The sequence below is a fragment of the Epinephelus lanceolatus genome, chromosome 11, assembly GCF_041903045.1.
Source record: "Epinephelus lanceolatus isolate andai-2023 chromosome 11, ASM4190304v1, whole genome shotgun sequence".
In the NCBI taxonomy this organism is placed as follows: Eukaryota; Metazoa; Chordata; class Actinopteri; order Perciformes; family Serranidae; genus Epinephelus; species Epinephelus lanceolatus.
This window is the reverse complement of record NC_135744.1, coordinates 17717696-17742980: the sequence shown is the minus strand read 5'-3', so window position 1 is coordinate 17742980 and position 25285 is coordinate 17717696. Positions and strand designations below refer to the sequence as shown.

General features: G+C 43.0%; 1 protein-coding gene across 2 annotated transcripts in view; it reads right to left on the bottom strand.

Moving 5' to 3' along the window:
* Positions 1–4571: 4571 nt before the first annotated feature.
* The window catches only part of klf8 (Kruppel like factor 8), an 86988-nt gene continuing 66274 nt past the window's right edge, over positions 4572–25285 (bottom strand). The window contains exons 3-7 of one of the 2 annotated variants that reach the window (XM_033649292.2): positions 23417–23686; positions 23075–23309; positions 14691–14802; positions 10866–11005; positions 4572–10304 (exon numbers count right to left, since the gene is read on the bottom strand). In XM_033649292.2, the coding sequence (XP_033505183.2) occupies positions 10123–10304; positions 10866–11005; positions 14691–14802; positions 23075–23309; positions 23417–23686 (939 nt within the window). In that variant the 3' untranslated portion in view covers positions 4572–10122. Of the gene's footprint in view, positions 10305–10865; positions 11006–14690; positions 14803–23074; positions 23310–23416; positions 23690–25285 lie in introns of both variants that reach the window. The other variant, XM_033649284.2, reaches the window with a different exon arrangement.

Sequence of the window (25285 nt, the reverse complement as noted above, 5' to 3'; positions counted from 1 at the left end):
TATCTTTATTATGATGTCAAAACAACTGGTCTATAGCGGTTATATTGCACAAATTCCATTCATGAAACAGTGTGTCCTCTGTCTTCTTAATCTGGGCTTACATTGTGCGATATGAGCCCGTTTTTAGAAATGTTTCCAGCGCCCACTGTTCCAGTAAATTGATGGCAATGTAAGGGCAAAGCTCATGATTCATGTGCTCACTCTCTTCAGGCCAATCGTTAAACCACGACAGGGCTCACACTGTATGTATAAAATAGACAATAAAGCAGTCTCCGCTGCTGTGACCTTTTCTGGCTACTGACAGTTGTCAAAGATTGGTTTGACTGCTTCGGGGCTGCAGGTAGACAGAAATTTGTTTGCAAGCAGAGGTACAATTCAAAATAATGTACAGACATAGGTCCCAAATAAGCTTTTAAGTTAAGCCTAGTTCACATTACACGATTTTCACTGCGATTTGGCGTCACAGAGGATCTTGAGAGCCACCTTGGATCGGAGGTGAGTCTGCAGATAGTCTGCCACGATGAGTCCTCGTGTGAACAAGCCTATGAGCAAGTCGCCCCCTCATCTGCGACTGGGACTGGATATCTGGCATGCTAGAAAACTGGAGAAGTCTGACACGACTAACAAAGAGCATCAGCCAATGAGAGGCGGGATACGTCCCACGTCAGCACACAGGAGGACGGAAGAAATGTGAGGAGGACAAGCCGCAGGGTTACCAGGTCCACTTATTAGCCGTGACTTTGGGATTTTTTTTTTTGTAAAGTCGCTTACTAATATTGGTAGTTGGGTTGTGTTTTTTTTGGGCTTGTTTCTAAAGTGGAGTTGCTTATTTGGGCTTGCTCTCTAAACGTCGCCTTTTTCTCTATATATCCGTCGCATCTTTTGGGCTTGTTTCCAGAGCCCTGGTTGCTTGTTTCTCTTCCAAGGTCTGGCAACACTGACGAGCCAGCAAGCAACAACAACAATGGCGGCGTCCACAGGATCATGGGTTGTGTTTGGACCCAGGCCCTGGAGGCAGATCTGATTCAACACTGGGAAGAATATCCATGCCTTTACGATGTGTCGTCTCCAAGTTTGGTGACGTCATCACATTATCTGAGGCTCTGTTGGCGAGGGCTCAATGAAGAAATCTTGTGGTGTACATACACAGGTCGTAACGCAGTTGACGAGACTCCCGCTGACAGAAACACACGTCGTCAGGTATGAACACTCAAAAGATTACGATAGTGTCCGCAAAGCAAAATCAGGGTGAAAATCATGTAATGTGAACTAGGCTTTAGTTAAGGCTGCAAACAGTTCATAGCAGGTTAGCAAGTTAGCAGCACCAACAAACTAGCCTGGTTTAGGCTATGATTGATGGTAAAATGGCAATGACCTTGAAAAATTGCCTTGTGGCTCTTTTTCAACTGTGCGAGAGCCTGACGACAGCCAACCAAAGTTTCTAACATGTCAGAAAATCATCCAGACATTCAACGGCAGGTTGGGAGCAGTTGAATGGGCTATGATCGTTCCTCGCTCCCCTGCAAACAATGCTCAACAAAGCTGAAATTTGTTCTGACTCTAAATTGTGTTGTGAGGCTCAAAAATCGGATCAGAAATGGGTTCAAACTGTATGGTGCTTAAGTTAATAGAATGGTGTGACTGTTTACTTGATGAGATTTGTGTGTTAAAGTAGTGAAATGCTGCATAAGAGGAGGGAAAAGGAGACTTAAAAACTTGTCTGACTCACCGGATGTACACTGTGCCTATAAGTCTGCCATTGGTTGCTTCTTTTGGCATTCCCCCTCCCCTCTGCTTACTGTATGTCATTGTTTTCAAAATCCCCTTTGCTATCAGAAACAACAACAGCATCCAAGCTAACAACTAACAAACTGAAAATGGCAAGTTTTGATGAAGATTTTGCAGTGTGCAATAAGGCATGCCTGCTTTGATCTTGCCTATTTGAATCCCTTTTGTTTGAGACCATGCTGCAAGGTGAGTGTGTTTGCTGATTCTGTGAGTTAATCTTTTCTATCTCCTCACTGCCTGGAGCTCACATAAATGGAGCCTGGGTTTGGTTGAAGGTGGCAGTGCTGTTTGGGCTGAGAAAGCCATGTGAGTTTATCTTCTCTATCTTCTTTAACTTTAGCTTATAGTGGAGTTCTGATATGTAGCATGTGAAATAGGGTATGGTGAATGTGCTAGGAAAGGTAGTATCGGCACGGTCACTAACTGGAGCTCGCATAAATGGAGCCTGGGTTTGGTTGAAGGTGGCAGTGCTGTTTAGGCTGAGAAAGCCATGTGTAAGTAAGGTAAAGGAGGTTGTTGGGTCAGTGCGGGGAGCAGTGAGACCTGGCATTAGGGGAGTGTCTCTGGGATGCCAGAGATCACTGTCTAGCCTCCTGGAGGTGTCGTGGGACCAACTAGATGAAACACTGGTGAAAGGAGGTTCCCACCTGATGACCCCAAAGATGTGTTAGTTATCACTGCTCACTGGTCTGTATAGTTAAGCCTTGCCATAATAGCTTATCGTAGGGCTTAGGAGGTTATTCACTGAGCGCTGATCCTTTATCTAGAGCACAAACTTCTTGTGTTTATTTGAACTGTAGTTAATTGTCAGCTTATGAACGTACCTCGGAAAAGTCTGGACTACATCTCACATGACTATCATTCCTGATGTTGATCTGTTTTCTTACACACTCCTGTAGCAGAACAGTAATACTGTGATTCCAGACTTTTTCCAAGCGTGGATACAGCCCTGCCGATAAAGGTCTGGCTACACGAGCCTAAGGTAAAACAGGCATGAAACTCTTGCGCATCCTTGGCCTCTCTGCAGCTGTTGTGCTCGTGCATGCAGAGATTACCACATTAGTTCAAAGATATAACACTTGGGTTTAACATTCAAGTGATATAGTACTAATTATCAGTACAGTAAAAAAAACTGAACTCTTCTTCTCAGAGTGACGACTCAGTCAATTCTGAACACAAACATGATACTGATCTCATGATCTTGACTTATCTCCACATTTAATCCGTATTAATGTCCTTAAATTTGCTTAAATATAGATAAAGTATTGAAGTAATCCAGTGATAGCTCTCTGTATATCCATAATATATATACAGCTAACAGAAAATTTGGCACAATTTTCCCAAATATTAACACACACAGGCTAAATGATTTGGACTCAAGGTAGTTTCTGACACCAGAACTTCTAGGCTTGTTTCCCTTTTTTAAAATGTGTGTATTCGTGTAGTTTATTCTAATGATAATTTTGGCGGTGAGTCCGCGGTTATCGAAAGAGGTCTGGAAGTGTATAAAGTTCACTGAGTCACAGTGAGTGGGTTGTAGAGTCGTCATTAGTGATTGCACAAACACAGTTAAACCAAGATTCGGTTGCCAATAGCTGATACAACACACATGTTCACTATCTGTCTCCTGAAATCATGAGTCCTGCTTTTGAACTGTACACAAACATTCAAACTTCAAATCAAGATGAATTGAGACACTGATCCTCTGTGTGGGAGGCGAAAACTTTCTCCACCAAACTCTCCGGACAGGTTTGGACAAAAAGAATCAGGCGGTTATGATGGCAGCAGGCCGGTTATGACTCATGACAGTGATGTGACACTATTGTGCACGCAGCCAAATCACAAAGCAGCAAAGTTTTGCTCTTTATTGCATTTATATGGTGTGTGTCTGTCTCCGTCTGCATCTGTGTGAATGCAGTGACTGACGCTGTGTGTTAATCATTGGCCTGATCATGACTGCAGGAGGCTAATAAACCCATTTAGAGTGAACGGCAAAGAGAGTTTAATTCAGAGCCAACACACACACACACACACACACAGTAAGAGGTTTTTATGACTTAGTCGATGCACTTTTTTTCTGTTTTTTTTAATTTATTAACCACGTTTGATCACAGTGTTCTCCTGTTTGAAATGCAAATGAAGGATCCTGTGTAAACTTTCTTTTTGTTACCATGCGGTCAGTAACTTTGAAAGAGTAATTTGCATTTTAAACAAGCCAGTTATTATCACCTGCAACACCTGTAACTTTACCTCATCTTCCTGAGTTGGATGTTTTCGGCTCTTAGTCCTCAGTGTTTGGATTCCTTCAATTGTCCCGCCATTCCCTGTTGCAGTACTCCCTCTTGTGGACAAAGTGCACCCAACTTTCAGACTGCACAGGCTTTTCTGTCTTCCTGTCTCACATCTCCCATGTGGTCCATTGGAACAACCTTATGCCCAGAATTTGGTATCAATATGTTCGATTCCAGTGAATAATTTCCTGCAACAAACATGCTGTCTTCACTTAGAGACTATTCTTATTTGGGAGTACAGAGAACTGATAAAGAGCCCAATATAAGCAAAACCAACGAGCTTGTGATGGACTACCAGAGGAGCACACAAGATCTTAACAATCAGCACGGTTTCGAGGTGGACACCCAAGATTTGTGTCACAAATTCAGAATCTGACCAGTGTCTCAACTTCTGAGCTGTGACTTTTTTTTACCAGGCTGGATGTTCAATGTACCAATATTTTTGTTTAAATTGTATTAAAAATAGAATAAACAACACAGAGACACCAGGCATTAAATTGCACCAAAAACAGTTTTTATTCTATAAAAGAAGAAGGGAGGAAGAGGGAAATAATCACAACTGTACAGGGAGAAACTGACTTTTAAACACTATGAGTCACAGTATCAAAAAGCTCACGTTTTCCTCACTGATCTTTACACATTTGTTCTGTACAAATACAAAAAAAAAAAAAGAAAAAAATATTATTAATAATTGTATTATTATAATGATAACTGCATTGCACTGAGTAAATATAGTACTGGCCCATAAGTTACTGCATTCAATAGAAAATACCTAAAATTTGTGATTTGCAGAGGAAAGTGATTCGAGGTGAGTCGAGGCACTCGCACACAGACGGACACAGTCAGTGACGTCACCCTCGGACGTGAACTCTCGTCACGTCAAGGTCTCAGTTGAGGATCTTTAAAATGTCTCACTGTCTGTTCACAGATGAACATTCCTGCTTTTATACATGAACAGAATATCAAGAAGAATACCGAGGGGGAAAACAAGCTCGCACAAACCGCAAAAAACCAACAGGAAGCAGGAAAAAACACGAACACATGCATCAGTCTCCCTGCAACAACTCCAACACCAGCGCCAAAGAAACAACAAAAAAATAAACTTTGTCTGGGTCATCGTCAACAGGCTCTGAGGTGTGATCACTGACCTCAGTGTGACACTGGAGGTCTCAGTGTGTGTTTGTCTCTGTGTAATATAATGTAATGGTCACCAGAGCTGATCAGTGTGCTTGTAATCATTTTCAGGTACATAATGACACATACATGTGCTACATGGGGTAAATGTTCTTGGAAATAAAGGGGCGTGGGATCCATTTAATTTAATACAAATATTTTAAATATCATCATCAAACTTTTCTCCAATTAATTTCACATGGGAAGAAATTTATTAGCATATTTTAATTATGGGAATTTCATTTCTGTAGGCGACTATGTGTTCTTTCCTGTGTCTTGTAACAGATTTGATAAGTTTAACTACTACTTTTCAACATAATTGATCTTCTGTGAGTCTGGAGAGTGAAACTAAAAATCAAATCCATGCTCATGTACCAAAACATTGATATTTTTTAGCCCCATCTGACCTGAAATTTTCTGAAACGTGTGTTTTCCAGCCCAAACCAACTAAATCTTGCGTTTCCCTGTTCATGTTGATAATCTAAATGAGGTCCAGTGCAGAAATGTCAAGCTCTGTTCTAATAATGATAATAATAAATGGATCCCTAATTAATAATTGTCAATGTTTTTTTCTCCTCATCAATGTTAAGGGAACCCCACAGTCTCACACACACTGACATGCTCACCAACGTCACTATAAGAAAACAAGAAGGCTACTCTCCATGCAACAAGTGTGCACAACACAAGTGGGACCAATTCTTTTTTTTTTGTTGTTTGTTTTTAAGAAACTACGAAACAAATGTCTTATTAGATCTGAAAAGAAACAACACGTGATGAAACACATTTCATCAAACCAACAGAAGAAGAAGAAAGAAAAAATATTTTTTCACATTATCTAGTCAGTGTTAAAAATAGAAATTCACCCGTTACATTTACTCTGCACTTTTTGATTATATACATTTATTTACATGGATTTATCTTAATTATTTGTCATTGTCCTTAATGTTTTTATCAACAGTTTACAAAAGAAAGAAAATTGCAATCAAATGCATATACTCTTCTAGAAAGATGTGCTTAGTAACTATGTTTGTTTTTTTTTAAGTTGAAGCGGGGGGGATGTTAGAAGAATCGGGAACATTGCTTTGCTCTGCACTGCAGAAAAGAACAAAATCGCTCTGAACAAGTGAGTGAATTTAGTTCAGAGTTAGAGTTAGTTCAGTTATTTTATTTTTTTGCAGTGTACAGACCAAACAACAATTTGCCCTGTTCATGGCATGCAATCAGCTCACAGGAAGCCTGCACGTCCATCTCGGTTACCGTACTGTTTAAAGTCAGGCGTTAAATGTTTTGCTCTCGCTTACTAGCTTTTGAAATGACAACAACAACAGTAACTCCGAATGGCTAACTAGGACAGCGTTGCAAAAGCAAAATCTGTTTTTGCCTTTATGTTTGTAAAGGGACGCATCAGGACTGCGAAAAGCATATTCCACTGATCACACCCTCAGCCCCTTGATTAAGACATCGCCGTCTGTGTCACAGCTCTCGGTGTCTATTCTGAAAGTGATTCCAGAGGTGGCTGCGTCCAGTGATCGACAGCACAGGCTCCTGCGCATCCGGACCTCCCTTTTAAAGGTTCTCGTTACAACCCATGTGAGCTGCATATCAGCAGTACAACTACCAGCTATAGTGCTTGACTACTGAGTTCAGAACAGCGCTTGGAGCGAGGTCTGCGTTATGTTGCATAATCAAGTTCAGCCCAGAACAGGAGCTGAAAAACAGCCCACTTAAGACATGGACAGCGTGGGTTAGGGGAGCAGGGTTAGGGGTTCAATCCTGTTCCAACTGCCTATATCTGTGACATGATCAGATATAGAAAAATGTGCTGATCAGATTTCAGCACAGGGTCGATATTAGGGAAGGTTTAGGACGACAAAGTATTACGCTCTAGTTTTTTGAGGCATTAAATTAAGTTCTGAGAACCAAACTCAGTTGAAAGAGAACAAACCCCCACCCTGGTAGAAATGCTAGTGAGGAGAGCGCTAAGTTTCCCCGCGGTTTAAATCGCAGGCACTACGGACCCTGACAGCCCGACACAGTGCCTGGTGTCTCCCAGAACCACTGACAGACGGCGTGGCCACTGTGGCTTTCAGTGGCAGCCATGTTGGCTCCATGTCCTGCTGCTCCACGGATGTTTGACAGTCATGAAGTCAGTGAAAATGGCATTTACGTTAGAGTTTTAGCATTACGGCTATCAGTGGTTAAAAGGAGGCGTTCATGGTGTTTTTTGCTGTTTGGTTCCAAATCGTCAAAGTATTTGTCTTTGAAATGAGACAGTCACTGCTACAATTTCCCAATAATAGGACCATGATTTCCATCATCAGCTAGATGTTAATTATTTCCTTAACTCTACGTGATTTCCCGCCTCTGTTATCTTTGAATCTGCTTGCTTGGTAATGCCCTTTTCATGTTTTGTGCCCCAAAAAAAGGCAGTCACGCAGATTTCCTGCTATAACTGTTGCTCATTATGTAAACTAGTGAGTAGAAGTCTGCAAGCTAAGGTTGCTAAGTATCACTACTTAGATACCTTTTCAATACCAAGTGTTTAACACAATGTAATCTCTCTTAATTGTACATTTAATAGTATTGAAAAGACCAAAACTGTAAAAAACAGATCAGATTTTTACCCCAAGGCTGCACAAATCAAACTATGAGGAAGAAAATCAACTGGCCCTGAACTGATGGCTGTTACGGCAGGTTAATAATTTTTAAATAAAGAAAAAAATATCCTATTGTGTGTGCCTATGGCTTTTTCTTCTTGCTGTGGTATTAAGTGGTATTGAGTGTCACTGTCGTTGTATTGCAGTTTAAAATTCTGGTACTGTGACAGCAAAAGCTTCCAGGTTTCTCGAGTCTAGTTTAGATTTTGTCACCCAAATTAAAATGTTAATTTTAAAGGTCACTCACGTAGCACCTTTCAACCTCTTGGTTTTCAAGCTAAGTAATGAAACGTCCTTCCCACAGAAAGTAACAAGAAAAACAAGCCAATCCTGCAAAGATCAGGTGCTCACAGTGAGACTCAAAGTGGCCAAACGTCCTCTGTCAGTGGTTCTGGTTTCGCCCTTACAGATTGACTTCAGTTATTAAGGCTCAACGGGCAAGAGGTAAAAGAACAACAAGTGCCCGGAACACACACTCGTAAAAATCTTAAATTCTGATTATGTGTTTGTCTCAAAACATGCACACTCACCCACAGACACACACACACACACACACACACACACACACGAACAACACACGCAATAGAACACGCACTCAGAAAAAGCTCCCCAATTCCCTGCGCGAGAGTTTTACTTGTAATCTCAGACTACTTTTGTGTCTCCTCTGTCTTTTTCACAGCCTCAGAACACAACAAAAGGATCTGAATATTTTTTTTTTTTTTAAAAAGGATGCCATTCTGTTAAGAGTGCCAAACGTGGCAAAGAAAAGGGGGAGGGAAATAAAGACAGAACTGAAGGCCTTATCTCATAAAAACAACAGCAACAACGACGCAATAAAAAGCAAATACTGTTATCGAAGAACAATCAGGAAGGTGTGCGCGGGGGAGGGGGAGAACACGCAAATGACATTAATGTGATTGATACAATGAAAACAAATGAATCTTTATAAAGTTCACAGTCTTGTAGCTCCCTGTACCAGGGGAGGGGGGGGTGGGGGGGTGGGGTGGGGGGTGCGGGGTGATGCGGGTGTGAGGGGAGGGGAGTCGGGACTCAATAATCTACTTTTAGATCTCAGACAGATGTTTGCCAAAGAGGAGATACCTGTTTGACGTCACTTCAGCTGCTGTGAAAAAGCCTGTAACATGCGCATACACACACTCATACGCTGATATGCACAGGGATGGGAAGCCTTCACTTTCAAGATTCATTATTTTAAACCCTTTTCCACACAGTCCCAGGAACTAAGAGCTTTGCGGATTTCTTGCATTTGAAATGTAAGATTTTGCAAAAACGTCCAATTACATATATGTTTGAGACAGAATCACTGTGTTTATCGTAGTAGACTGTTGTCCCAGAGCAGGGACTTTTTTGGGCCAAGATTTTGAGCTGGAAATTGAACTTAAATACTTTTTTGTTACCAACCGAAATGTGTCCGTAGCACCGACTGAGTATCAAACTTTTGTAGTCTTGTTAACCTATCCCTTGATCAGATATCTCATGATTCAGCTCATCCATTTTGCCATCATTCCTCAAGTCACAATGGATAAATTGGATAGATAAGTTCTTGAGTTCTTAAAAAGGTCCCTGGAAATGCTGCTGTTGTTAGAAGGAGTGATTTGAGGCATGTTTTGGCTTTGCAGTCACATTACTTCCCAACTCTGGATATGTACAGAATTAATATTGTTCGGGCAGCTGAAGTGACATCCTGCTTAAGACTCCCCTTCTGGTTTGAAAGTGATACACACATGTCACTCCTCCTCTTCCTCCTCCTTTCCTGTGGATGGATGGATGCATGTGATGGATGGATGAACGTCCCTGCTGCTGGGCGACCTTCAGTCCATCCCTCTCTGTCTGAGGAGGTGACGTCTCGCGTGACGGGTGGAGTTGGAGGATGGTAGGGAGGGGACTGTTTCTGGGGGGTGTTGGGTGGACGGTGATGATGATGTGTTGAAACACACACAGTAAAAAACCTCCACTGGGCGCACACACAAATGCAGACACATCCCTCATTTTCCTGTGATTTCATGATGAAGAGGAGGAGGAGGAGGAGGAAGGAGGGAGGAGGTACAGTGTCTTTTTTTATCTGCTGATTAAAATCCTGATGTGGGGGCAGCAGAGGTGAGGATGTAACCGGGGGGGGGGCACTGGTACAAGATGTGCTGTGAGGGACTTCGTCAAAAGGGGGTGGGGGGGCGAGGAAGGAGGTCAAGAGTTCACATCATGACGTGGCGGCGGCGGTGCAGGGAGAGGTGGTCGGACCGGGAGAAGGAGCGGTCGCACTCGGTGCAGCGGAAAGGTTTGATTCCGGTGTGCTTGCGGAAGTGTCGGGTCAGCTCGTCGGAGCGGGCGAAGCGCCAGGTGCAGCCCTCCCAGGTACAGTGGTAGGGTTTCTCTCCTGGAGGAAGCAGGAGACAAGGAGAAGAGTTAGGGGAAAGGAAAAGAAGAGTACGGGGCCGTACACATGCCATATTTTTTGCGCCTTTGAATCTATTTTTCAATGTAGATGTGTAGCTGGCATGCTCAAATGCCAGAGCCATGTGTAAGTGTTTCTGAGCACCTATATTTCAGGGCACAACGGCTACGTCCTGGGACAAACAGAATTAAGCTTTTGGAATGCAGCAGGGCGCACCACATGTCATGTGACAAGGAAAAACCAACCTCAGCAAACCGATATCTGTCCCTTCTTCTGTAAATATCAGTCTGTGATCTGATCTTGTCCCATGGACAATATTTTAGGGCTACACCTTTAAAAAGCAGCTCCTGGAAGAAGATCAGCTCTGCACTCAGGAGCACCCAGTACCTGACCTCACGCTTTCCAAGCAGTTTAAGACGTGTGCAGCCCGTATCTCCACCTCGACACAATTTACCAAACACATCTTATATCATTATTTCGAATGATATATCGAATGATTGCCGCAAAAAAAAAATTCATTACACTTTTTGAATTTGGTCTTACCTGTGTGTATCCTCCTGTGGGCTTTGAGGTGGGAGCTCTTGGTGTAAACTTTTTTACAGCCTTCATAGTCACACATGTGGATCCGCCTCCTCTTGATGTCCGGCGAATCTGGATCGACGGGTTCTAAGTCCATAACTGACCTGAGAAAGGGAAAGAGGTCAGTGACGCTGATCACTGCTAAAGACGCCAAAAGGAATACTTCACCAAAAAAAAAAGATAATTTGTTTATTTGTTTATGTTAGGTTGAATTTAACAAGGTGTACTTTCTGTCACAGCTCCTTTGAGAAATCATGTGTTTTTCTCATCAGGTTCAGATTCATTTCAAAGTGATGTTGGGCCCACCAGGGGGCGTCAGAGAGTCACACAGCATTCAACACAGCTGCACAACAGCTTCCACTTCAGCCTTCCTGTCTTCCTCTCCTTTATTCCTTCCTATCTTCCTGCCCTTCCATTTTTTCACCTCTCTTTCAACACAGAGAATCTGAACCAACTCCCTCCACTCACCCTCCTTCTGCCTCTCACCGTCTCACATTAACTTTATATTCCGATGCCTATAAACAAGTTTTCTGTTCTATGATAATCTGATTTATTTATATGTAGGTGATAATCATGATTTTAATAATGTTGGTTTGAAAAGAAAAAAAAAAAGCCTCAGTGTCTCTCCCCTAGCCATTTTACAGGGAGGTGTGATGGCAAACTGCATTACGAAATCATGTTTACACCCCGGTTCTGGGACAGCCCTGCCCAGCAACACACACAAACACACAAGCACACACACACACACACACACGCACGCAAGCGTGCACACACACACACACACACACACACACACACACACACACACACACACACAATTCTCCTCACAAATGACAACGCATATACCTACTTGTTCACTTTATTCTATTAAGTATTTTCTGTGTGTGTGTGTGTGTGTGTGTGTGTGTGTGTGTGTGTGTGTCTCTCTCTCTCTCTCACTCACACACACACACACACACACACACAAGATTACAGCACTAAGCTAACTGTCAACATCCACACCCTGAATTTCAGTTACTGTCGGGCGGCCTCGCCTACTGGGTGTGGCAGGAGCTCTGTCCCGATCTACTAATAATACTAATAAACACACTGGACATACACACACTCTCACACACAAACACACGTGCACACACACACACAGACAAGTTACTATACGTGTAAGAGCATTCATTGGCACATTAACCTTCACTCTGCAGCCTTGAGCTTTACAAGTAACAACCTCTCAAATGTCCATAGTTTCCTTGAGAGGATCAAAATGTCTTCAGCTATGAAGTGTGTACTGCACACACACACACACACACACACACATGCACACACTTGTCTCCCTGTGATACAGCCAGGGCGTCTCCAGCTTGCTCTGTTGTACAGCGGGTTATATAAGGTTATATAAGTGTCCAGTCATGGCAGCGCTGCAGTAATGTAATTAGTCAGGAGGCTGCAGGGGAGGGAGGTGATCCACACAACAAGACCGCATTTCCCATAAACCCTGCTGCGCATTAGCGTCTCTCTAGCTGGCCCTGTCGACTCATATCATGGACTTTACCCCGAGATGACATCACGCGTGGTTTATGGCATTTATGTCCCATCAACAGTTTTACAACATCTGATTTACAATGGAGCACTGCAGTAACATTGACTGTCCACGTTGTATCCAGTCCCAACTGTTGTGACATCAGCAACACTGTCCCCATAGTTCAACATTTTTTGGCATTACGAGAGATGAGAAAAATTAGATGAGAAAGTCTCATGTCTGTGCGCTACATACAGAGCTGGAGTCAGGATGCAGTTAGCTTAGCTTAGCATAAAGACTGGAAACGGGGAAGCAGCTAGCCTGGCCCTGTCCAAAATATACCAACCAACATATCTACGGGAGTGAGGAAAGCAAATAAACGACAAACTGGTTATATGAGGTACGATTATTTCAAAGCCATTGAGCTCTTTAGCAGAAATCCTTCGTAACTGTTTGTGTTGTTGTTCACTAGCGCACTAGCGTAAATATCATTTGTTCTTTCAGCATCAGGTTTTGTTGTTCATGTGCTAACTGGCTAACTAGCGTTGTGAATCCATCCTGTCAGTCTTAGTTAGTCTTACAGTAATTTTCTCTCCCACAGGCGCAGAACGAACATGCTGGTTGGCCGCTGGCTGTAGTCTTTGTGGTGTGTTCAAGTGCAACTCTGTGGCCAAGGCACAGGAGACATGAGCCTTTGTCGCAACTAGTTTGATATCGGTTTGATGCGTTTGGGCATTAAAGCTTATTATTTAAGATGTTGTTATACCCGTGCAGGAACAGAAATGTAATAGTAGTTTAGGGTTTATAAGGGAGTTATGTGCCGAATCTATCTCTAAGCATATTATTATTATTACATATAAGTGAATTTTCCAGAATTCTGAACTCTTCCTTTGAGGTCTTATCATCATATTGTTTGCATACCCTGCTTCATAACATAAAACATTAACATTGTTTTTAATGTTGTCTGCAGTCTTTTTCTGTTCTTTTAAATGATCTACTGCTACTGTTTACTGCCACCTGCTACACAGGTGTATAACTGCAGACAGCTACCATCTTTTATTTGGTAGATATAGACTTCAAGATAGGCCTAAACAGCTGTTTGATTTAGCAGCACATCAAAAAATTGGCGTTCAGTCCCAGGTAACGGTCAGGTAAAGCCTAGTTCACATTAGACGATGTTCACCCCGATTTTGCATCGCGGAGACTATCATAATCTTTTGAGTGTTCATACCTGGCGATGTGTGTTTCTGTCAGCGGGAGTCTCGCCAACTGCATTATGACCTGTGTGTGCACACCACAAGATTTCTCCACCGAGCCCCAGATAACAAGGTGACTTCACCAAACTATGCTTTTTTTAATGACAACATTGTAAAGGCATGGATATTCTTCCCAGTGTTGAATCAGATCTGCCTCCAGGGCCTGGGTCCAAACACAACACGCTCCCCGTGATCCTGTGGACGTGGCCATTGTTGTTGTTGCTTGCCGGCTTGTCAGTGTTGCCAGATCTTGGGAGAGAAACAAGCAACCAGGGCTCTGGAAACAAGCCCAAAAGAAGCGACTGGACCTGGCAACCCTGCGGCTTGTCCACATTTCTTCCGTCCTCCTGCGTGCTGACGTGGGACGTATCCGGCCTCTCATTGGCTGATGCTCTTTGTCAGTTGTGTCACACTTCTCCAGTTTTCTAGCATGCCAGACATCCAGTCCCAGTCACAGACGAGGGGGCGACTTGCTCGTAGGCTTGTTCACACATGAGGACTCGCCGTGTCAGACTATCTGCAGCTTCACTTCCGACTTCAGGTGGCTCTCAAGATCCTCTGCGACATCAAAATTGCGGTGAAAATCGTGTCATGTGAACTAGGCTTAACAGACTGTACAACTGACTATTTTGAGATAAAAAGTACAACCAGTGAAGGCAGCATGGAGACCAGGGTATACTGCCACTAGATCAGACTTAAGCGGCTGCCCTGGAAATTCACAAATCTTCAAATAAGAATTCAGAGTACTTTTTGTGTAAATCAGTGTCAGTCTACAACCCACTTTATATTTGCACTCCCATCCTCTGCAGTTGGACTGCATCACCTGCAGGCTGATGCACATGTTGCTGGAGTACAAGATCCAATCGAAACATCGCTCCACTGCACCACTAGTGGTGAAAAACTCAGTGTGTCTCTTCCCATTTCTTCAGGAACATGCCTCTTTCATGTCTCTATATTTAACTGTTGGACAGAAGTGTGCCCTAATATAGTATGTTTGTTGTGTCCATTTGTGGCCGGACTCACCCTGCGTCGAGGCTCTGGGCACTGAGAGAGGCCGATCCAGACTCTGTACCGCTCTCTGCATCGCTGTCACTCTGATACTCCACCGGAGACGTCGAACCTGGCTTAATACGAACTGCAGAGGGGACAGGATGGGGGGATAATGATAGGAGGGCGGACAGACAGAGAGTGAAACAGTGGTGTGAATGCAGAGAGAGAGGAAAATGGAAAATTAGACAGATGTGAGATGGCATGGAACGAGATTGAGAAAGGGTGATGAAGAGCATGAGAGGCCCAGAGAAAGAGTGAAATCAGTGAATGAAATTAGGAAATGGGAGAAGTAGAATTGAGAGAATAGAGGATGAGAGAGGGGGTGGAAACAGACAGAAGAAAGCAGCAGGGGGTTAATAACTTCTTTACAGAGATGCCTGGATTCCAGCAATTTAGCAAGACAAAGCCTTGCTCTAAGTGTGTGTGTGTGTGTGTGTGTGGTTAGGTGTGGTCTGCTAAACTGCAGAATTGATGGATCACATTTGAGTCCATACCCCATGCTGGAATTCTCTGCATGTCTCCTCGTTTCTACATCTTTCTCAGAAATCCTTGACATATTTTAGTGTTCATCACTTTCTCTTAACAGAAAAAGTCCTCCAAGTCCAACCAGCCCCCCCCCCCCCCCCCCCCCCCCCCCCCATTATTTCAACAACCTTTTCGCAATGTCAAAGCAGGAGGAAGACAATGTGAACAGATGTTAATGAAAAATATTCTGCAGAACTCATAGACAGTGCTAATTAGCAATTAACTGAAAGACAAATCTCTCGAGGCTATCGGAAGCCTCTGCTGGTTGTCCTCGAGTTTGGCAAGCTGTTAGAAATACTAACTGGGTTTTCACTTAAGAAGATGGTCCTTTCAAACCATTCGTAATTGAAAGTGTGTTGAATGACGGCTATTTTGAAATTTAAATTAATGTCCGCTTCAGAACGTGACCTGTTGTCTCTGGAAGGTCAGGTCCCTCAGTGTGAGACTACTCTAGATTAGAAGATCGCATAACGTGATATTCAAAGCTGCTCTAATCAATAGTTTTTAACAAACAATGGATATGAAGAGGTCACTTCCTGCTCTGGGTGGACGACAGTTTTATTCTACATCATATGATGCCGTCATGTACTGTTTGATATGTAGCGTTATATTGTGTCATTTCTCATTTACATTTATGACCCAGTCTTTCTTAAAGAAGCTGGGCTGGACCAATAAATATAACGCAAGTCTGAAACAGCATCTGAAAACATTATGGTGGTCATCTGGTAAGAAAGGCTCTCGAATTTCAGTGCACTAAATATGTTTCAGAAGTCATTTTAGGTGAGAAATAGGCAATACTGGAGCTACAATTTTGGAAGGTTACTGCAGACGGCCCTATGGATTAAGGGATGATGCTGCTTAGGTGCTCTTTGAGTGTGCTGGACCTGACAGAACTTTTTGGGCACACTCAAATGGATGGCGGTCGATGTACAATAAAACATTTTCATACAAAAATAGTTTTGTTTTTGGTCTTTTATTAAGGATCTTTTCAGTGATTGCGGAATTGTAATTCTCATCCATATCTTTCTAAATATATTTCGGGCTGCGGACACCTCAATGAAAATAATCAGTTAACCACAATGTTCTATGATAGTGTGCTAGCTATTGAGCCTTTTGGAAATTGCAAACCAGATTTTACTGCGCATGTGTTGTACCCCAATGATATGAGGCAATATGACACTGTGACGTCTCGTCTTCTTAACCTCCTTGACAAAAATAAACAAGTACAGTCTGTGGTTCAAGCACAGCCCTGTAGCAAGCGAAAATCCGCCGGATGAGTTAAGTTTCCCTTAAGTCTTCTCCTTAAGGTTTCCTTAAAACGTTCACTTAAGTATTTATAGTTTTCTCCTTGTCCTGGTCTTATACTTAAGGAATCCCTATTCCCTTGCACAAGCAACCAAAGCAAGGTAAAAACTTAAGGTACCCCTGACTCTATCTTAACTGCCACATGACTGAGTTTAAGTCGATAAATAAAAAACCAACACACCCTGAGGAGAGTGTTTTGCGACCAGGAGAACCCAATGAGTATGCTTTTGATTTTACAATACAGATTTGACTAAATTAATTTTCGTGGTAATTTCGTCCTACAATCGTTTTCTGTTTTTTTGGTATTTGGGGATCAAATTTAATTTGTAATATGTGTTTTTTATGATTGCATTCCTCCAGAAGTATAATCTTTTCCTTCTCTGACCATTTTAACTACAACTATAAGCCAACTTTGTGAGACAATAACATGCGTCACAAGCTTGAGTCCAAGCAAACAAACAATCTCCATGGAAACTTTTACCACTGAAAAATCTCTTTCAATGCAGTAAATGATTTAATGTTCTTCCTTAACTAATGTCGCCTTTTAAGGGATTTGGTGCGACTGTGTAAGTCCCTTAGCTGAAGACAAATGAAGCCTTAAGTGTCATACTCAGGAAGAACACTTAGGATGTTTTGTGTCTGGCGTCAGGACACATGCAGTTATATAAATGATGATTAACTATTACTGTTTTCATAGGAAAAAAGTGAAATATGTATTCTTATATTACATTATCCATATTGATTTATTTAGTTGGACATATTGTGATGTGTCTGTAAATATGATCTCCTCTGTGGTCAGATGATCTGTGTCTGGATCAGGCAGCAGCACTAATTTATTTAGCCTACTATTGGTCCATTACCCACACACGCACTAACTCTCGCTCTTGCTCTCGGTCAAAGTCCCTCGTTCCTCTCATCTCTTCCCTGAATTCACAATTTGAAAACTTCACGGGCTGCTGCTTATCAGAAACAATATTACCAGAGCGGAAAACACGACATGAGCAAACAAAGAACAGTTTATGCATTAAAATCAAACTGTGATAGTTAATTATTTGGTCTAAAAATATAATGAAAGAAAACAAAAAAGTGCCCCCTCCACCTCCACCTCCTCCCCTCACTTCTATCTGCAGGAATGTGGCAGCCATACTGTTCAAAGTCCACCCAGCCTGGAGAGAGCGAGGAGGGGTGGGGCGGTTAGAGGGGTGACGCAAGGAATTTGGGTGGAGGATCTGTGTGCGTGTTGGTATGGAGAGGGTCACACACCAAAAGAAGTGTTCTTTGTCTCGGGAGACAATTAAGCCACCCCCACCCCTCCACCATTGCAGCCTTCCTTTTTCAAAGGCAAAACAACCCCATCTCCTCTCTCCGCTCGACCCCTGCACCCTCCCCGCCTCATCCTTCCTCACCCCTGCCGCATGCTCAGCCCATCTCCATCCCCACCCCCCACTTCCACCTCACCCACCCAGCCTTACTCCCTTCCTCCATCTGCATCTACCTATCAAGCTCCCCCTTCCTCCTTTTCCTCCCACACAACACCACAACACATGAACAGCGAATGTCAGCTGCCGCCTGCTTGTTCGCTTTGCAGGTACCGGGAGGAAACAGAAAATATCAAAGTTCCCATCTCCTTCTCTCTCATTCCCCCTCACTCACTCCCCTCACATCTTCACTCTCTGTCTGTTTTTCTTTTCAGTGTTGTACAGCACTCCTGGGCTCCTGAAGCGCACCAACAAAGCACTATTTCAACACGAGCTAGGAGAACAGGCAGCAACCGAACCTTCAGAAACCACCTGGCTCTGCTCACAGGTTTAGATGACATTAGATTAGTTTAGGGGACATTTCTCTCTGACAGGAAACTGAGTGAACAATAACTGTGCTAACTGTGAGCCACTGAATGTGTGAGACCATGTTCTTTTCCCATGTGTTTGGTATAAAGGCTAAAGAGCAGCCAGGTTGGAAAATACTGACGCCACCTTTAAAGGATAACTGTAGTTTATTACAACTTGGCAGAGGTGTGGACTCAAGTCAGAATCGAGGCAAAAATTTGATGACTTTAGACTCTGCAACTCAATTTGGACTCGTGACTTCACTTGGACTGGAGCCTTTTGACTTGAAAATACTTGATGTCTTCCCCCAAGCCTATAGATATAAAACTGTGCCACGGATCACTTCATTTAACTTCATTTCCAGAATCAACTAACATCAACACAATGCCCAGCAAGTCGACACTGAATTCCCCAGATCCACTTTGTCTGAACTCACCTGACAGCATCCAATCAAGCTGCAGGAGAGAACCCAAAAGAACTAACTTTACATTAAAGTCCAGACGCACCAAACCGACTTCAGAGAACTAGCAGCGACAAAAGCCAACTCTTCACCACACGATGTCTGTGTCTGGGCCAAAAACTTGGACAACACAAAGATTACAGCCGACGGCCAACCAACATTTGCATTCTGCGCCTGTGTGAGAGGAAATAACTCTCCACACCAGCAGACGGCGGTAGTGTTCTGTGTTCATTATTCAAGAAGGGAAACCGGAAAACCAGCTCGACAATTGTCGGCCAGTTAACACATTAACAACACAATCTAATGCTGAAAGAACAGAGCGTATTCACCATGCGCATATGAACAATGACACAAACCACTCCCTCTTGATTTAAGCTGCTCAACATGCTGAATCAGCCAAAAAAAAGGCCTTGTGGTCAACAAAGAAAAATTAACTACAGGATGCAATGTGTGTGGGTCAGAAACTACAGATGAAGATGCAACAATTTCCAAAAAGTTTAAAAAGTGATCACTTTCTTTTTTTGTAAATTTAATATCTAATTACTCAGTTCTTGGCATTATATCTTGTGAAGAGCACATTGCAACTTGTTTAGGACTCGAAACCCAAAGTTTACGACTTTGGACTTGACTTGGGACTTGAGTGGAAAGATTTGAGACTTATTCGTGACTTGCAAAACAATTAATCAGTCCCATCCCTGCATTGTAGTTCACCACATTAATCTCTGAGATCGTGGAACACAGCAACATCACAAAAAAGAAATCAGACAGTGTCCCATATATAATAAGACGGGTTTTAAACAAATCTGAATTAGCCAAATGTATCTAAAGGGGGAAACAGTATACCAGTATTACCCAAACTGTCCATCCTGAACATCCATCACAGTTTACAGACCTACTTCCAACTTACTACTCACATTTTCTGTGCTCTCACTCCTAGTTTCACCCCTAAATAAAGTGCTTTGGACCGACATAAACTGTTGACTTGTTTACAACCTTTCTAATCGTCTCACTGCTTGTGTCTCTTGCCCCAGTGGACTTGTCTGAAGCGATGTTGTCATCACATCCAATAGAAACTATCATCAAATCTCCTTTTAAGGAGCAACGCAACCGTTGAGAATCTTATTTCTGTTTACCTCAAACGCTGACGTGGAAGGCCAGGGTGTGTCACCACACAGCCACGTCACTGCTAGGTGTGGTTACAGGTGTGACACTGTGACACAAGCTGCTTTTCAGCCTGGTATTATGTCACTCTTAGTACCAAGAGATTAGTGTTTAAACTTGCTGACATTTATGGCCCCTGAATCAAGCGAAGACTCCAAACACGGCTTTAAAAGCCCAATGAAAGAGTATAAATACACTCTGTTAATGTGATGTAATTCCTCGGGGAGGGGAAGGAGAGGAGGAGAGCACAATAGACTGCAGTGCGGAATTTGCATTTTGTCAAATAAAGAAATGGCTCTTTCACTCTGTATGAATTACAAAAGCACAGGTGGCACAATTACATGAACACCTGTATAACTCAAAGCAGTTGCATCCAGTAAACCTTTAACATGCACCTTTTCTAAGACTTTATAGACAAGATGAAATGCATGTTGGGCAATGATGTAAAGCAGAGGAGGCAGCTTGAGACAAAGGTTGTGAATTACACATATTGTACGTCACATCCTCAGAGCATCCTCAGGCCAGTTTGTGTGCTGGAGATTCTTCTAGACGTTTCCGAGAGTCGCTGCCTGCCTCGTTTACATTCCTGAGTCAAGGCCGCGCTGGTCTGGATTAGAGACCAAGTTGCATTGAACTGACTTTAGAGACGGACTTTACTGCAGTTTGTCAAAGGGGTGGAGGCCTGTTTTGCCAGCTTGCCTGAGCAAATGTCGGGCTTCCCCTGCGTGTTTACTCAGGGATGGATTACACCTTCTTTAACCCCTCTGTTCACCGTTGCTTAACGAGAATGAAGTGGATCAGAATGTTTGAGGCGCTCCTAATTAACGGCTGACATGATGATAGCATAACACCACTTCTTTTGTCACTGCTTCTTAGGCATTAATCACCTTTTCACACACTGATTAATCTCCGTCGGGGAGAAGGTCAGGACATTTGAGAGGCAGAGCTTGTCCGAGTACATGCTCAGGTACAAGTTAAAAAATGACAGATTAGTTACTCAGCAACCTCATGTCACTGTGCCTGCTCAGGAAGGAGTGCTGTAAGCTCCTGTTTTTGATTAACGAGACATCTAGAGACTTGACTTGGACGGAATCAGCTGTTGAGACAGATTTCAATCAGGAACATTTTTCAGCAACATATGTAACATTTCTTTCCACAAGTTTGCTCATTTAGGTGGGAATATCAATCATCTGGCACATATGGAGAGCTTCCAGAATGACAAAGATAGACAGGCAGACAGACGGCAAGTCAAACATATCACTAACCACAAACACACACACACACACACCACCTCCCTCAGGAGACTCACTGTAGTCCACCGAGACTGAGAGCTCCCTGCAAATGACAGTGTGGCCAAGAGTGACAGAGCCATGGTAGAACAATGGCGGGTGTGACAGCCAAAGATAGAAAGAATGGAAGAGGAGGGGAGAGGTGTAGTAATCAAACATCCATCTCACATTGCCTTCCTTTTCCTAACCCTGCATGATTTTAAACAACCACTCCCTGTGCAGCGTACCTTCCTGACATCCTGTTTCAACATGAATGACATTTAAGGAAGAAATATGCTCTGAAATTCTGTTTCCTTGTGACTTTAAACACCTTCCTACCCAGTCTGATGTGATGTTTGCCTATATGGTAAACTGAGTAAGACTGGATTTAATTGTAGTTTTAGCAGTAGCAATAAAGGAGTAGTGTGTATGATTCAGAGGCATCTAGCAGTGAGGACTGCAGACTGCGACTAGCTGAAACTTCTCCCAGTTAGGATTCTTTCAGTGTTCAATTTCAATTCAACAGAACTTTATCTATCTTGCTGGAAGTTCTTGTGCCAGAAAGTGTTTCAAATTACACAACCAGTACCAACCAGACAACCAGTGGGGGTGCCCAGGTCAGGGTCACTCACTGGGCCCAGTTTTACGACAATAGAATATCAAGTATCTGGCAAAATATACAAGACAGAAGTGCTTAATACAGTAACAATAGGAGTATGATGAGTACTAAAAATGAACTAAAAATGTGTGGTTCATTGTTCAGGAGGGTTTAATCAGGAGCCGAGTTACCTACAGAGGTCTCTTCCTCTCCAAAACAAACAGTCCAGCTGATTTAAACCAGTAAAAACACTGTATGAAGCAGTTTAACGTCACAAATCAATTCCTCTGATGCCTTCCAGCTCGTGGCAGAAGGGCTGCAAGCGCAGCACCTGCTCGTGTGTGCTCACCTTTTTTTTTTGTCTGATAACTTCAAAGATCCAGATGTTCAGGTTTATATTGAGGTAAATTATCTGCAGAGGTGTCTTCCTCTCCAAAATAAACAGAGCTGGTGATTTAAACCAGTAAAAACACTGAATGAAGCCGTTTCATGTGAGAAAATCATTCTTATTCCGACGTTGCTTCTCGCTAACTACTGTAGAAATATGGCGGTGCAACATGGTGGACTTCATGGACGAGGACCTGCTCCATATGAAATAAACACAATTCTTTTTTTTAGGTGATTATATACTAAAGAAAATTATAATTATATTCCATTTCTGCCAACATACCCCTCTATATATCATTCACTCTGGACCTTTAATAACAGCAGCAAAGACAGTACTAGAAGCAAGTCATATGATGTGCATGTGATGCAGGGGAGGAATTCTTGTGCATCATGTCATGGGCACAATTTATGAGGCATAATAAAACATAAAGTGAGACTGTTATGTTCTAGATGCACAACTCTTTGACGTTGTGTCTGAAGATTGTTTACCCGAAGAGTCGATCTCTCCGGCTCTGCCTCGCTGGAAATTTTTTTTTTTTTTTTTTTAATATCATCTTTAAATAGCTGAAAGAGGGGGAAGACATGTCACGATTTGACGAGAAAAGAAGTCAGGGTAAAGCAGCCAATCGAGGGAGCAAGTCTGAAAATAGCGCAGTGGCCTATTCTGTGACAGTGTATGACTCTCTGCTGGTGTTTGGATTTATACAGATAATAACAGAGGAGGCTGTGGTTTGGACTGTGTTCTGCCACTTTGATTAGATCATTCCACACTCATTATAGTGGTGACCCCACTGTCCTCCATTATGGTATCTCTCTTTCCCACTCACCAGATCCTTCTGAGCGCCCATCACTGCCTATGAGCGGCACTGTAATGGCTGCCGTGGCGACACCATCAGTAGGCATGGTGGTGTAGACAACAGGTAGCGACTGCACCACCACAGGGATGGTCTGGAGCTGGCCCACCTTGCTGGGCATACTGACCGAGGGGATTGTGTGGATGACGTGCAGGATCTGCTGACCGCCGGCGCCCTGCGTGGCCAAGATGGAGCCCGGTGAGAGCACCTAGAGAGGACAAGAGGAGGGAAAAATGACTGGCAGCTCTGACCACCCTGTGTGCAGAGTTCAACAACTTCAGTGTAATATTAGAGGAAGTGGGAACTTGTAGTTACCATGGAGCCTATCGACTGTACTGCAGAGGGGACTGGTGTAGCCGACAGGCTGGGTTGGGTCACGGCATCGCTGGGTGCAGGGTTGACTGTGGTGTTTGTCGTAGAAGCAGGGAGCGAAGAGGAGCGGGGCTTGTTGAGCGACAGGTCGACAGGTTCGGTCTGATCCTCGGCCGCGCACGGCTGGGGCGAAGAGGGCTCTGTCTTGCAAACTGGCAACTCTGTCTTCACCTTCAAGTCTGTTGGCTGTGAGCAGTCGTCACCTACATCTGCCTGCTGGAGTAAACAGAGGGAATTAGAGAAGTTTAGAAAACGAAAACATATATTGCAAACATTCAAATGTCACACACAGAAACACAGACATCAGGACAGAAAGGCTCCTGAAAAGGCATTTACATTGTTAAAAAAACCCTGCTGATGAAATTCTCCAGCAGGTTAGTGACTCTCTACATCACTGTGAGGCAGGTTTTTTTCCATCTTCAACATAGTGACTCCTGTCAGATTTTCTATTCTTAAAGACAGCGTAGGAATAATTGTATTGGCAAACTGATACATTAATTAGACCTGCTTGGTCTCGGTTAAGTGAAGCATGCCACAAATGCTGACACATGCTGCTTTATTGTTTGAAAAGCCAACAGGAACCACACAATCCACCATAAAAGAAATGATTTCATTAGTGTTCTCTTGTGCAGTGAGATTAAGCTGTAGACGCATCAACGAGGGAAACACAGCAGCAAGGCTTTGTTAAAACTCCTGTCTCTGCCTGATACGCAGTCACCTGGCTGTTACGTGGCAGTGGCAATGGACATAATGCATACACATGTCAATATATCATGTTAATATATTACTGAGGTGGAAAGACAGAAGTTATTTTCGATGTCCATGATTCCAGTAAGTAAAAGTCCCATTGATTTTCTGTACAGTGTTGACAGCTGAAGCACTTTAAAGCCTGGTTGGGCAAGAAACTCTCCTGGTTGAACCATTAGTACCATCAGCTTTAGGAAATATCTGGTTTCTATGGATAAATATTTAAAGGTTCAAACCAATGTGCATAAAAATCCACTCCCAGGATGCATTTTAGTACAAAGTACTCAGCCAGGGAAAGCTAAAGATTATGTTTTGAGTGATCAAACATTCAATGTTCGCCAACAATTGTACAAACAAAGCATTTTGTATTTGCAAGTTTTCTCCATAATGTCTGCTGCTGATGCTCATGGGTACTGTAGTATTTAAAGCCAAGACGTCTCAGACACAGAGCAAAAACTTTAAACCAATGGCCACAACATGAACCTCAGCATATAGACCCTTACTGTTCGTAAACAGTGACATTTTTTGGTGGGCGGAGTTTAGCTGGATGCAAAACAATTCTCCACAGACATTAGTTGGTGCCAGTGGTTGATTACTATGGCAATTTTACAAGGGAAGACGACACTTTAACGGTTTCCTCCGTCCAGTCCTTTTGTCTTATCGCATTTAACCCTAGTTGTCTTGTGTTTGTTGACGGGCAGTGGCAGCTGGTTTTGAGCCAGGACTCCTTCTATTCTGGCTCCCAATAACACAACAAGACAACATTTTAAGACTCCTGTGTAGCCTACAGCCCTGTGGTCGAGAGTCATTTTTTTGCCTCCAGCGAACAAACTGACGTCACTGTGACGTCAGTCCTAAATGGTTCTATAGTTAAATTATCCATGAGACTCCTGTTTCTTTGTTGAGGAATACTGAGGAAAGAAAACTTTTTGAGGAATTCCAGTGAGGAAAAGTACTTCTGAACCCAACTCAACCCTCCACGTACTGTATATGTTTGAACTTCAGATCTCTGAACTCGTTTTTCAATCCGTTAACATGGACTACGCTCGCTTGCAAGGTCTGCTT